The sequence below is a fragment of the Balaenoptera acutorostrata genome, chromosome 13, assembly GCF_949987535.1.
Source record: "Balaenoptera acutorostrata chromosome 13, mBalAcu1.1, whole genome shotgun sequence".
Taxonomy (NCBI): Eukaryota; Metazoa; Chordata; class Mammalia; order Artiodactyla; family Balaenopteridae; genus Balaenoptera; species Balaenoptera acutorostrata.
In genome coordinates, this window is record NC_080076.1 from 46,486,181 (window position 1) to 46,501,323 (window position 15,143).

Below are 15,143 nucleotides of genomic sequence, written 5' to 3' on the forward strand. Positions count from 1 at the left end.
GGAACACCTATTTCCAGCCAACTTCTCAAAAATAAGCCACAAGGAATCGAAGTATTTAATTTTAGATGTGGAAGGTGCCAGAGACAGCATCTAGTATCACTTCAATTATCTTACTTAACAAACAGGAGTGCTGAGCGCTAAGGTTACATGAGCGGCCCAAGACATAAAGGAACTTGGTCCTGACTTTTGGTCCGGTGCACCCTTTACTATAGCAGAATGGAAAACCAGTTCAAGTCAGCAACATCATCTTCACAGCCAAAAGACATACTTAAAAATTTCATCTTCCCATATTTCATTGTCTCTTCAAATTTATACCTGTTGTTTCAAGATTGTAGTATAGAAGAATCTATTTCAGAAGCCATATAGTCTAATTTAAATCTATTAAATTAATTGGGCCCCTTGTTTAGAGTTTATATTTCATTTCTTTGTTTAAAAAAATCACAATGAAACAAACAAATCACCATCTTAGTAGCCTCAATCAGTTACGGAATGTGAAAGATGAAAATAAATATCTAAGGCGAATTCTTTTCAAATTGCTCTTCTCCCCTTTTCTGGAATGTGGGAAAACATGAGCTACCCTTAGGCATTAAAGGTTGAGGGGTAGGCAAGAGTTTGGAAATGTCCTATTGTCAAGGGCTATAACGACAGCCTGAGTAGATTTCTTAAACCTGAAACTAGCTTGCTTCTCTTCCTCTGGAAATCTCCACGCTAGAGATCATGATATCTTCATTAATAGGATGAGGTGTGTTTATGAAAGCATTGTTGGAAAAAACATGAGGGTTAAAAAATTATGGAAACAGAAGGATGTCAACCATAGTCTCATGCTGATGACCCAGGCTTATTTTACAAGCAAAAGTTCAAAGGTTTTATATGTATGGAGACAACAGGACAGCTCATTATGTGTCATTCAGTAATAAAATAGAGCATGGGACTAATACATAGCACGGAACGCAGACACTGTTTGATAATACTTTTGAATTTAAGTATATGGTCAATATTATAATAATTTTGGCTCTGTGTATAATGGTATTAGGACTGTACATGTTTTCAAGAGCTGAAATGTATCATGGCTGGCTTTTCAAACAAGATTTCTCCACACATCCCTGGGGAGACAAACCAAATGAAATGGAACAGACAAGTTTCTCCTTTGTGGTCAGAATTCCCTGGTTTAAGCCGTAATTGAAAAGAGGTGCAGGAGGATGAGTCAGAATGCCCTGTCATTGCTTTCGGAAGAGCTGCAAGCATACCTCTTTTATATTTTAATCTTCCAGGTTAAGTACTCCTATAATTCACCTAGTTTACGTATACTTCAAACCAAAACATACATTTTATCCTATTCTTTTTCTTCTCTGACCACGAACTCTGGTTTTATGGTGGGAAGGGAAGAGAGAAATCTCAGACGTCCAGGAGTCCAATTTAGGAGGTAAGTTACAAGAAGGTCAGTGGTTGGCTTTAACTGTGACAAAGGAGGGTCTTGGAGGAAATCAGTAGGCCCACATTTAACTAACGTGTCTACAAGATGTATTTTCCGTAGTAACTCACCCTTGATGCCTGGATTCCCTTATTTTAATTGATTAATTATTGTAATTTCCTTGTATCATTGCTATACTGGCCATGACATTTCTGTTAAAAAAAAAAAAAAAAAAAGACAAACAATAATAACCAAACAAGACCCCAAGAAAGGTGTTCCACACATGAAAACTCTGTCTGAATTGCACTTGGATGTCTGCAGTAAATTAACTCCAGCAAAGAGTGTATAAAACAGTCTACCTGGGGTCAACCCTCTAATAGGCGGGCCTTAGTTAGCTGTGACACAAAACGCGACCTCTCCAGCTCCCAGGCGGCCTTTGCGGGTCTGAAACTGGCCGCTGCGCACGGGGCGGAGTCGGGGCCGGGAGCGCGCCCCCTCCTGCGGCAAGACGCGCTTGGGGACTGAGTCTCTGTACAGTCAGGGCTTCTGCTGGGCAGGGCCAGCTGTTAATCCTCAAGGCGGATACCGGGGCGGTAGGCAGATGGGGCATGTGGGTGGCGTCCGTCGGTGAGAAACACCTAGCGCAGTAAAAGGGTGGCGGCGAGAGGGAGTTCCCACGTTGCGTTCTTCCAGAAATGAAGACTTAATACCAAGGAGGGGCCAATCGGTGTCTTTCGGACGCGCCTGAAGCCCCACCCTCGGTCAGAGGAAAAGCCCCTGGGGTGAGACGCAGGAGCTTCAGAAAAACCGAGAAGAAAAGCAGCCCCCTCCGCGCGCCAAGGTCTCTGCCTCTCACTCCTGCGCGGCCGACCCAGCCTGCGCCTGGCCCGCGGCCCTTCGCCCGGCTGCGCCTTCCCACCCCGGCCTTCCGGGTGCCTCGGCCGGCGACCTGCCTCCGAGTCCTCCCATGGCGGCAGCGCGACCCACAGGCTCCGCGAGCGGAGCCCTTTGCCGGCAACTCCTGCTGACCCTCACGGTGAGTGGCTGCCCGGATCCCGGTCCCGAGTGGGCGCACGGACCGATGGGGGAGGGAGGGGAAACTTTGGGAGCGGGGGGTCGGTGATGGCGGCGGCCCATGCGGAGGGTTCTTGGGCCTGGGGCTGGCTGGAAAAAGTGCCATAGGCTGGGGGGCGGGCAGACGGAGGAGAGCGAGCTGGGCGCCGCGATCCCGCAGGGGAGGAGAAGGGTGTCTCTGGTAGATATAATCAGCGCAGGCAGATGAGCGGCTGCAAACACCCATCCCAAACCGTGGCCTCTGGGTACAAGCCGGCGAGCGCCGCGCGCCCCGCGCTGCTCCTCTGCGCCTCGCGCACCTCCCCGGGCGGGGCAGTCCATTCGACCTCAGTGGCGGGCTCCGGCCGCGGACGAGTGGAGCCGCTGGGCGGATGCGACCGAAATCGCAGGTCCCTGGGTGAAAGGACTAGGCGCCTTTTGGGGGACTGATCTTAGTGTGTGAGTGAAGGGGGTAGGGAAGAGCTGGGGCGGGGACGGTCTCCACTCCCTGCGCCTAAAGATAGTAGATGGGCCAGCCCTCGGTGGTCCTTGGTATGGTTTCCATTGTTTGTCAGCACGTGAGCCTTCATTCCCCTTAAACTTCGGGGAAGTGGCTTTCCCGATCTCTCGCCTCGGAGGCATACAGAGTCTCCCCGCTCCCCCATCCCCGCCAAGCCCTCCAGCTCTAGTTTCCTTCCCGCATTAAAGAACCCAATAGCAAAGACCCCAAAGCTGGGAGGGAAAAAGGAGGTGGCCTTATTCGGAAGGGATAGCCCCCCTCCCTGGCAGGAAAGACTGAAATCTCTTTGGGGGACCTCAAGGCATAGGAATCCAGTGCGGGGGGAGCAGCCCCTGGGAGAGTGTGGGATCAGAGGTTCCACAGACTGGGCTTCCTGGGTCCCCTGGAAGGACAAAATTTACATAGAACAAGTACAGAGGGCTAAGCGGGTAGTGTCCTTTCACGTTGAGCCGCAGGCGTTAGGGCTGAAGGACAAGGGGACGAACCTGGAGAACAGACAGCGGGAGGATTCCTTCTGGAAGGGGTGCAACTGGCGGCGGGAAATATCCGTGTAATTTCCCTTACTCTACCGCTCTCATTTTACAACGAAATCCTGAAATGTTTAACTAATGAAATTGTAGTTGTTACTATTATTAGAATGCCTTTCCCATGGAACTCCAGGGACTTCAAACCCTTAACTAAATTCCCGGGGCACATTAATAACATACAAAGGGCCGGGTACACAGCAATTAATCGTTCACAGCTGAGAAAATCAAGAAGGGAGTAAATAACGGTCGTGAAATATGTCCTTGATGACAAAAGGAACGGATTTTGGTTAGATTTTTTTTTTATTTTTTTTTTAATTAAAAAAAATTTTTTTTAATGATATTCTTGTCTGCTTACATTCTTTTTATTTATGTATGTATGTATGGCTGTGTTGGGTCTTCGTTTCTGTGCGAGGGCTTTCTCTAGTTGTGGCAAGCGGGGGCCACTCTTGATCGCGGTGCGCGGGTCTCTCACTATCGCGGCCTCTCTTGTTGCGGAGCACAGGCTCCAGACGCGCAGGCTCAGTAATTGTGGCTCACGGGCCGAGTTGCTCCGCGGCATGTGGGATCCTCCCAGACCAGGGCTCGAACCCGCGTCCCCTGCATTGGCAGGCAGATTCTCAACCACTGCGCCACCAGGGAAGCCCTTGGTTAGATTCTTAATAAAGTTGACACTTTTTTTTTTTTTTTTGACACTTCTTTTTAAACATTGCCCCTGAAGGAAAAGGCATGATTAGGCGCAGGCCATAAATAGCTTTGCTCTTATATACGGACACACAGAACTTTCTGTGTGTTCTCAGTTCCTTTTTAGAAGAAAGCAGATATAAGGGAATAGACTAAAGTTGAATACCCCTCATTCTTTGGCCTTCCTCAGCTTCGAAGCTGGATAGGCCAGAAGTGGGGTGGCTGTGGCTACTACCCCCCTCATCCTACTGCATTCTGGCTGGAAGGCTTGCTGGGTCTTAAGCTGTTCCGATGCTCATGTGCATGTCTGTGCAAAGTCCTGCTAGCCTCACATGCTTGCTGTGGTTGTGGGCCTCATGTGTGATAGACGTGTAAAGAAGAGTAGGAACGTTACTAAATAAAAAAATGGCTTGGGGGACACCCCTTACATTTCCTCTTCCCCATGCACCCAAGTAATCCTTCACGCTTCTGTGAATCAGCTTCTCCCAACTTCCTCATCTTGCCTCACCTCACCACTTGAACGCTGCCTCTACCTAAACACCTAATGAAGGTTCTGTCTCTCTAAGGTCATCAGGGATCTCCACTGCTAAATGGAAATCATTCCTTATACAGTTCCATCTTGTGGTTGAAGCTCTTCTAAATCAAGAAGTCCAGCATGAACATGGACCTGAAAAACCATAAAATAATAAAAATGTCCCATAAAATATTTCAGCCTTACTCATAATAAGGAAAGATGAATTTAAAAACTACATTGGTTTTAAAGCAATTATACTCTAATAAAGATGTTAAAGGAAAAAAGAAAAAAAAGGTCCATATCAAAAAAAAAATCTTTAAAAGAACAAACAAATAAATAATTTTAAAAAATGGTATTACAAAAAAAAAAAGAAAGAAATGCATTGAAATGTCATTTCTCATTTGGCAAACATCCAAAAGTTTGACAACAGGCTCTGTAGGCAAGAATATGGAGAAATAGAAACTCATAAATGGCTGGTGAGTGTAACAAAAAGTTACAACCCCTATGGTCTATATACAGTTGTAACAAATGTAAATAGAAACTGTTTTACTTCTTCCTTTCCAATTTATATGCATCTACTCTCTTTTCGTCTATTCATATACCAAATACTGCATTGTTTTAATTATTGAGACTGCATAAGACCTTTCAGTATCTGCTAAAGCTAATATCCTTTCATTGCTTTCCTTTTTCATAATTTTTCTATCTTTAATTGTTTATTTTTCCTTATTACGTTTTATATCAGCTTGTCTAGTTCTAGAAAAAATATTGATGGGATTTTTATTGGGATCATAAACTTTATAATTTAACTTAGTATAAATTGATATATTTATGTTGTTGATTTTTTACTATCCAAAATAATAATATATATTTCTTTTGTTCAAGTCTGCTTTTGTGTCCTTCAGAAATATTTTCAGGTTTTTCTCAAATAAACTTTACATGTTTCTTGTTAAGTTTACTTTTTGGTATTCTAATTTTTTATCACTTTTGAAAATGATTTCTTCTTTTCCATTATATTGTTTAACAGATTTTGTTTATGTGTATGATGACTAATGATTTCTGTATTTTAATAATTGTTTCTGCTCCCTTATGAAATTTTCTTATTGTTTTGTGGTTAATTTCCTTGGGTTTTCCAGATAGTCATATCAATTGCAAATAGTGTTTTTTTTTAACCTCTTTCTTTTCAATTCATATGCCATCTAATATCATTCTCTTGCCTAATATACTTTAATATAATGTTAGCTATAGAAGATGACCCTTAGGAAGTCTATCTTGTTTCTGAGGTTAGTGAGGCTACTGCTAGTGCTTTTCCATTGATGATGTCATTATAATATAAAATAAAATTATATTGAAGTAGCACTTATCAATTCCTATTGGGGGCACTTTTTAAAAAAATTTAAGAATGGCTATTGAATTTGGTCACATGGTTTTCAGCACCTATGGTGCTGATCACATGCCAGGGCTTCTTTAAACTAATTAGCGGCTTGAGTTTCCTAGAACAAATGAGTGATGTGAATGTGTATCACAAATCCGTGTGAGGACCAGTTTACTTCTAGCTCACTCTTACAGTGAAGGTTTTGCATTTGGGGATCCAGATTAATGTGGGCAGATCTTCTCTTAGATCTTAGGCAGATCTGTGCTTTGATTTCACTCCCCTCTCTTGAGGCCAAAAAGCCAGAATCTAATCTTTTCAGATTAGAAGTTGTTTCTGGTGACGACTGTGTTCCAGCTTTATCCTCAGTTTTTGCCTAGTTAGATGTTTTAGGATGGTTTAAAAACATGTATCCATCATTTTTAGTTTTGGCCTGGGGGTTGGACTGAACGCCCTAGGTCCCATTATTGGAAATGAAAATTGTTCCCCTAATTCATTCGTCACACTGGTCAGAGTTAACCTTATTCAAATAGAAAGCTGCTTATGTAATTTATCTGCTTAAAACAAATCTTTGGTTTCTTATTATCTTTAGGAAAAAAGATCTATGTGTGTACTTTGTTAAGGCTGTTCAGGACCTGTCCCACACCTACTTCTGTGAATCCATTTTAAACTCCTGTCTCTCTTGTGCTATATGCATCAACCATCGCAAATTACATTTTCAAGTCTGTCATCTCTGGGCCTTTGCATATGCAGTTCCTATGTTTGCAGCATACAAGCTCTGCCTCCCTGTGACATGGCTAACTTGTTGCCCCTCTTCACCTGGCTCTTAGAGGAGGCTGGTTCCTAGTGCTCTCCCAAAGCGTCCTGTACTTCCCTGTCATAGCTTTTCCTCCATTATTGAAATTACAAATAAGTCTTATCCTTGAATTGAATGTTTCATGAGAATCCTTTTTACTGCTCTGTGTCTGGTACATATTAGAACATTCAGTAAGTATTTGTTGAATGCATGAATGACTGGATGTCCAGGATACTGTTATCTGAAATATTGTCTTAATTCGGCCACTTCTCACCTTTTCCATCGTTTTTTACCTTAGTCCAAGTCACCACCTCTCCTCTCAGATAGATTCCTCCCGATGGGTCTCCTTGCTTCCACTCTGTCTTCCCCGTAGTCTGTTCTCACATGACCACCGGAATGAGTCTGTGTAAATGCTCACCACGTGATTGCCACTCCACAGTGTCTAAACCTACTGTGCTTCTCTTTGCCCTCAGAATAAAATTTGCACTCCTTACTGTGGCCTTTTAGACCCTACATGATATGCCTATGATTGTCTCTTCACTATCATGTCCTGTCACTCTTCCCTCACTGTGTTTACTGCTACGGCCTTCTTCTTGTTCCTTCAACACACCAGGTGAAGTCCCTTCCCAGGGCCTTTGGCCAGGCTTTTCGCTCCACCTGGAAGACTCTTCCCCAGTTAGTGAACTGGTTTGCATCCTGGTTTCAAGTTTCTGGTCTTTATCACCCTCTCTTCCTGTTTTATTTTTCTTGTAACACTTACTCTTGGCATTGTGTGACCATTGTGCATTTGTGTATTTACTTTTTGTCTCTTAGTGTAAAATAATTTCTGTGAGGTCGAGTTCTCTTTGTTCACTGTAGTAGCCTTTGAACACTTCCTGGCACCTAGGCAGAAACCAAGAAATGTTGATTGAATGAATCAGTGGGTGTATGCCTTCTGTCACCTTGAGCTGGACTCTTCACATGTCTGATTCTACTCCTATTCTCTCTGGGCTATGCAACCAGTGACAATTCTTTTCATCTTTTTATTTCTAATTCAAGTACAGTCTCTTTATTACGTCCATCTCTGAGTTCCAAATGAAATGTAATCTCTGCCATGCTTGGTCCTTCATACATAATTTAAATTAGATACTTAAAGGGTCTTTAGTGCATTTTGGAAATAAAAATTTTCATCCAAATTTTGATGATTTTAATTTATGTTTATAGACTTTTAAATAACAGTGTAGGGACTTCCCTGGCGGTCCAGCGGTTAAGACTCCGAGCTTCCACTGCAGGGAGTACGGTTTCGATCCCTGGTGGGGGAACTAAGATCCTGCAGGCCGCGCGGTGCAGCCAAAAAAAATAAAAGTTGAAATAACAGTGTAAATGCTGGTTAGCTGTTTTGCTTTTGGTCAAAAACCTTTGCAAAAAACTGTGAAACTTTCAGAAGCATCCATTATAAAGTTTCAGAGAGAACAGAATTTATTTTCAGTGTGATCAAATATATATTGTATTGGAATTGGTTCAGCATAAATCAGTAGATCATTTAAATTTTTTAAGTGAAATATTTTTTTTTAATTAATTAATTTATTTATCTATTCTTGGCTGTGCTGGGTCTTCGTTTCTGTGCGAGGGCTTTCTCCAGTTGCGGCAAGCGGGGGCCACTCTTCATCGCGGTGTGCGGGCCTCTCACTGTCGCGGCCTCTCCCGTTGCGGAGCACAGGCTCCAGACACGCAGGCTCAGTAGTTGTGGCTCACGGGCCCAGCCGCTCCGCGGCATGTGGGATCTTCCCGGACCGGGGCACGAACCCATGTCCCCTGCATTGGCAGGCGGATTCTTAACCACTGCGCCACCAGGGAAGCCCTTAAGTGAAATATTTTTAACACTGACCTTAATTCTCATTATTGAGAACTTCAAAATAAGTTCATATTTCAAAGTCGTGTGCTTATATGCGTGGGGTCATATGTAAATACTTTTTAAGTCACTCCATGGCAATGAGTCAGTGCTTCTCTTTAAAAGCATCGGAATTTTCTTTAGGATTTTTGATTTGGTACCAAAACTCATAGACAGTTGACAGTTAATTGAAACAACTTGCTGGATCATTAAATTTGTTTTTGTTTCTCTTTCCTTTTACATACCTGTGCTGCCTTCCTAATAGTTTCCAGTGCTTTCCCACAAAAGGGTGTCATTGGTTTCTCAATATATCCACTAAGTTAGTGAAGTTATTATTAACTTCATTTTACAGACTAGGAAACAAAGCCCAAGAGGATAAGCAATTCTCTGAGTTTACATGTTTTGTGAGGGAGGGAGCCATGGCTCTTAGTCTGTTGTTTTTATTCTTCTATGCAGTTTTTTTCTGAATTCTTAATCCAGTGTATGCTTTTTATTTTATTTTGCTAATTATATAAACAGATTTATAATTATACAAATTTGTATAAACTGTGTACACATGAAAAGGCTCTTTTTAATGTATAATACTGATTTTTTTTAGATCTTAACATTTGCCTGTGATGCCTGCAAAACAGTGACACTACATGTTCCCTCCAAACTAGATGCTGGAAAATTTATTGGTAGAGGTAAGAAACTGCCAAAGTATGTAATAAATCCTAATTTGGTATGATCTTATAAAATTAGTGTAATCTTAAAGAGGATAACTGTATTGGAACTAATAGTTAAAACTAATACAGTACATTCCAATACTTTTTTTTTAATATATATGGTGTCAATCCAATGAACGGAATATTGTACTTTATTGAAAAACATGATTATATAAAGTAGTTAAAATTGTTTAGTTTGAGTAATGAAGTAATTACTAATATTTACATTAGATGAAGGATATGGTATTTGTTATAACACATGTCTATGAAATTGAGAAATAGTATTGAAACTATTTCTTGGGTTTAAAGGTGTTGTTTTTGGATTTTCATCCTAAAATATTTTGGCATCTTACAACATTTACTTCCACATATTTTTTTTTATCAAGCATTTTTTTCATATAACTCAAATGTATACCAAAAGATCAGATCAATGAAGATACAGAATACGATGACTATTTAACAACAGATGCAAAGAGTTCAGTAATAATTTAATGTAATAACTGCCAGTTTTAATCTCTAGATTCTGTTTAACTTATTTTAAGTGTTCTCATGTATTGCTCCGTGGCTAGTTTCAGTTAATAAAGAAAAACTTTTCTGGTGTGAGTTTAATATTCAAACTGTAGCGTTCACATGCTTTTATTTCAGAACAAATGTCTCTTCTTTAAAAGGCTGTGAAGTAGGTATCAGAAGTGATGGATACGTTTAGTTAAGCACAATTTAATTAACCGTATAGTTTCATATGTCCTTTTAAAAATGCAAAACTTAACAAGTGTCAGTGTAATTAAAGTTTTTGACTGCCCCACCTCAAATACATAGCTTACTGTTAAAGCTATATATTGCTTTGTTTTACGTAACAAATGATTGCTCTGTACATTTTCTACAGTTAACCTGAAGGAGTGCTTTAAATCTGCAAATCTAATTCATTCAAGTGATCCTGATTTCCAAATTTTAGAAGATGGTTCAGTCTATACAACAAATGCCATTCTTTTGTCCTCAGCGAAGAGATCTTTTACCCTATTACTTTCCAACACAGAGACCCAAGAAGAGAAGAAAATACTTGTCCTTTTAGAGCAACAAACAAAGGTATACCAAAGTATAAAAATGAAGTATGATGAACTGTTTTCTTCAGGTGTAACTAACATGACCAGGGAAGATGTGAATCAGAAAAGATATGGGATAATTTAGCTTGAAGAAGAATAAAAGTCATGACTCAAGTTAACAGTGTTGAAATGGAAAAGCGTTGTTCAACATAGGTTATCACAGATTATAATTTCTTTTTATTTGGGACATAAAAGGAGAAATTGGGATATGGGACCGCATGAGAACTTGAGATTAGACACAGAGAAGCATTTCTTGATCTTCACTGTGGAATAGGTTTCCAAAACAAGAAACATTATTGCTTCAGATATTTGTATATAACTTGGACTTTGTAGCTTTTAATTATTCAAGAACTCATATGGCATGTTAATGACTTAGGATGGTGTCCTACTCTGGGCAGTGGTATAGGGTCAATGACATGGTTGATTACTCTGAGAAATACATGAGGCATCCAGAAATAGGTCTCATGTATCTTAGCATAATTTTTAGTCTTAGAAAATGGAGGACTATTTTAGGTTAAGGTTTGGACTTCACGCACACTTATGACTGTGACATCCAAGATCAAAATGACTTCATTCGACCACTGGCCATTACTCACGACAGCTGTTTGAGAGTTGTCACCATGTTTCTCTCCTCCTTCTGACACAGATCTCTCTGTTGGTCCCCTGGCTCTTCCTAGTTGCCGGTGAGTGGAAGATGCTTATGCTAAATTTAGAAGGGCACCTGTCTACTTACATTCTTTGCATATTTCTCCTCCCATGTTTTTGCATGGCAATGTGGCAACAGTACAGTTTTTTTTTTTCAGTTTTGCTTCTAGGCTTCCAATTTCATCTCTCTCTCTTCCATGTTCCCACCAAGTTATTTTCTCAAGAGGATTGCTGAGATAACAGTTAGGGCAGGGATTTCTTGGTTATTTTTTTTTCTAGTATTGACATTTCGTTCGGTTTTCAAGCACTACCATGGTCTTACGCCTCCGCAGCTAATCCTCGTGAGAGGAGAAAGATGTATCAGAGTTTTAAAGTTTGAAAGTAAAGTAGTCATTGGCTTTATTTATTATTATTATTTTTTTGTCTTCTAAATTGAGGTACTAAGGAAAAGGCGTTCTGAAGAAAAAGTTCTAATACGTGCCAAGAGAAGATGGGCTCCTATTCCTTGTTCAGTGCCTGAGAATTCCTTGGGTCCTTTCCCACTTTTTCTTCAACAGGTATAATTTACTTTCCTTCCACTGTGAGAGTCTGTGGTTTCCATCTTCGTAAAAAATTTAGACAATGAGTATGCAGTTATTTAAAAAGTATGTGTGTATGAATATATGAGTGAGTATGTCTATCATATGTTTCAATATATGGTATAAATGCATCTCTCTATACCTACGTATACTTTTTTTTGCAGTTTTAGTCATGCAAAAGCCATTTATAAAACAGTAAAACCCATATAGCACTCTCAGACACATGCTTCCTTAATGAATTTTCATATCATCAAGGGTATCTCAGAGCCTGGGCATAGTCTAGAAAACCCCAAAACATCTTCCATAACAAAGGATGAAATTGTTGATAACAGGTCAAATGCCAAGAAGGGGAAAGACACGTGCACTTTCCATGGTTTCTTCCCAAGTCCACTGCTTAAATCACACTGGATCCACATTTTCTCTTCCCTGTTTCATTTTTAGTGGAAACCCTAGCAAATCTTCTTGCCTTCCTCCCTTATCAGTGGTCACTACCATTCAGTCTAGCTCTTAGGTTTCTTTTCCCCCAGTTCTTGAAATGGTGAGAGAGCATCCTTGTTTATATCCCACCAACAAATTCAATGCAGCTGAGAAAAGAGCATTTTAAAGTTGAGAAAGAAATTGTTAGAAAATAATTGTTAGTCATCCTGATGGATAGTCAAGATCCTACTAAGAGGATGAAAACAGTTTGGAAAAAATTTTCTTTTTGAATCAAATACCAAAGTAGCACACTTGCCAGGATATTACGTCATTTCCATTCTCACTCATTTTCATCCTCCCATTTAGCCCCTATAATAGAGAAGACGCTGAGAAATAACAAAAACTAATTAAAGAAACCATTTTCCAAATGTTTGCCCTGCCGACAGTATACTTGAAACCCAGTGTCTCAAATATTATGTTATATATAATAAAACTTCAGGTGTAAAACATTGACAAAAGGATAACTTCTCATGCTCAGAATACTTTGTTATCTAAGACAGGGAAGGTCCAAAATGCTTGATCCATGTAGTTACATATAGCCTTTAAAGTATTGCTTAGTTATTCTGGGAAGCTAAGATGCTATTACTTTATTTTCCTCATGCCTTGCTCTTGAATTTCACAATTATTAGGCTTCCTTATTCTATTGCTGCTGTTTATTCAGACATAATAATAAATTAAAGAGGGCAATTACTTATTGTAAAATGTCAGTGTGATTGCATAAGTGTATACATGAAAGTTTTGCTGAAATACAAATTTGTCTTTTATGTATATGATGTCTACTTTCTAGATTCAGTCTGATACAGCACAAAACTACACTATTTACTATTCCATAAGTGGGCCTGGAGTTGACAAAGAACCTCTAAATTTATTTTATGTAGAGAGAGATACTGGAAACCTGTTTTGTACTCGTCCTGTAGATCGTGAAAAGTATCCATCTTTTGAGGTAAAGTCTAAAGTTTACATATTGTATTAGTAAAATTAAACTTGGCTATTTTGTCTCTCTTCCTCAATTCATTTACTCTTGACTGTTTTCTGATTTTGGCATCCGTGCTCTGGGTATATCTGATAGTACAGACCTGACTGGCAGCAAAAAGAATTTTATAGAATAAATAGCCTTCGATTCTATTAGATTTTTCTGGGAATTACAGTTTACTATTTTTCTTTTCAAAAGAAAAAAAGAGTACCACTTTGAACAGTAGTTATTTATTTGGCAGAAAAGATCTGTGAACCTCTTTATGGTCCTGAGAGTGATACCATAGGAGGAAAGTCAAGTTCAGAAGTTAAGCCTTGGTACCTTTGCAATGAGAGAAAGTTAACTTGTGGTGAGCAAGTAAGGAGTGTGGATGGTGCTTAACTAGGATAAGTAGGTCTTTTCATCATCTGGGCAACCTCCTGTGGTGGGATGAGCGTTAATATATAACAATTTAACCTAATGTTGTGTTGATTTTCCAACAGGAGCTGGTCATTTTGCTTAACTTAGTTTTAATTATTTTATATCTATTTTGGATGATGTAATTACTTAGTTTTAGAATTACTACAACATGACCTTCTAAGTACCTGTGATGGTCTGTTCTTTCTATGATAGCTGTTATGAGAAAAATTGGAATTGAAATTCATATTATAAAATCAAAAGGATAAATCGCATTCTAGACCCAATTTATAGCCACTCATTTGGTCCATTTCTGACTCCCCCTTTTTAAATTAAAAAATTCTTATGAAGACAGTTATCTAAATACAGTCATCAATATGCCTAAAATTCTAATTAGAAAATAAAATAATATCGCAGTTAACTGCACCTGGGGAATTTGGAATCCTAAGAATTCAAAGTTATAAAAGATCCAGAAAATTGCATTTAAAATTCATGCACCTGAAACTTTCAAACAAAACAGAATAGTTCTCAAGACTCTTTCGGGAAAATAATAATAAAAACCATTACACTCATGAACAACAATACAGCAATGGTGAGGAAACCAAATTTAGCTATGTTATCATATTAGATAAATTGAAACATAAAATGCTATAGCGCACCATGAAATTAACCATCGCTTCTGGCATTAAGGTTATGTTCACATCCAAAAACAGTAACAAATGGTGAAATCCACACTGTGATGCTGAAAGCCAAAGCCAAAGCAAGTTTGAACCGTATTTTATTTTTGCTTTTTTTTTTTTTTTTTTTTCAATTTTACTCTCTTCACAGCTAGTTGCCTTTGCCACAACTCAGGATGGATATACTCCAGAATATCCACTGACCCTACTAATCAGAATCGAGGATGAGAATGATAACTTCCCAATTTTTACGGAGACATCTTACGTTTTTAATGTTTTTGAAAATTGCAGAGTCGGTGAGTACCTGCCTTGGCAATATAGGGCAACTTAATGTTTCAATTCATTAGCTGAGTCTCACTCTGGCCACTGGGAGGTAGCACATCCTGCTGCCAAGAACAAGGGGCTTGCCAGACAGGGCAGCTGTAGGTGGCATTTTACTCTGCCTTTTGCTAGCTGTCTGACATGACCCTGGGCAAGTTTCCTAATCTTGACAAGCCTTGGTTTCCTCATCTGTAAAATGGGATATTAATATACAAGGTTGTTTTGAAGGTTAAATGAAGCACGATATACCTTGAAGGCGAAGCACAGTGCCTGAAAAAGAGGAGTGACTCAATGTTACTTTGCCTTCCTGTGTGAGGTAAAATACATACTTTTAAGAGACCATATTTTCTAAATAGTGTAAGAATATTTTTAGAATATTCTTTTCTAAAAAAGAATAAGTCTTTGAGCAACGGATGTCTTGGCCTTGAAGAGATCTGGCTGATGTTCTATAGTGATTAAATGATAGACAGTATTCTGGGCATTATCATAAAGGTCATGGAGAATAATATATTTTCTGAATCTTTTGACAAT

The 15,143-nt window shown here is 39.6% G+C and overlaps 1 protein-coding gene across 4 annotated transcripts in view; it reads left to right on the plus strand.

The window, feature by feature from the left end:
• Positions 1 to 1,869: 1,869 nt before the first annotated feature.
• Positions 1,870 to 15,143, plus strand: part of DSC2 (desmocollin 2) — a 33,787-nt gene continuing 20,513 nt past the window's right edge. Inside the window, exons 1-7 of one of the 4 annotated variants that reach the window (XM_057526689.1) lie at positions 1,870 to 2,447; positions 9,340 to 9,424; positions 10,329 to 10,528; positions 11,192 to 11,227; positions 11,625 to 11,747; positions 13,033 to 13,188; positions 14,443 to 14,587. In XM_057526689.1, the coding sequence (XP_057382672.1) occupies positions 2,379 to 2,447; positions 9,340 to 9,424; positions 10,329 to 10,528; positions 11,192 to 11,227; positions 11,625 to 11,747; positions 13,033 to 13,188; positions 14,443 to 14,587 (814 nt within the window). In that variant the 5' untranslated portion in view covers positions 1,870 to 2,378. The remainder of the gene's footprint in view (positions 2,448 to 9,339; positions 9,425 to 10,328; positions 10,529 to 11,191; positions 11,228 to 11,624; positions 11,748 to 13,032; positions 13,189 to 14,442; positions 14,588 to 15,143) is intronic. The other 3 variants (XM_057526688.1, XM_007167034.3, XM_007167033.2) reach the window with 3 other exon arrangements.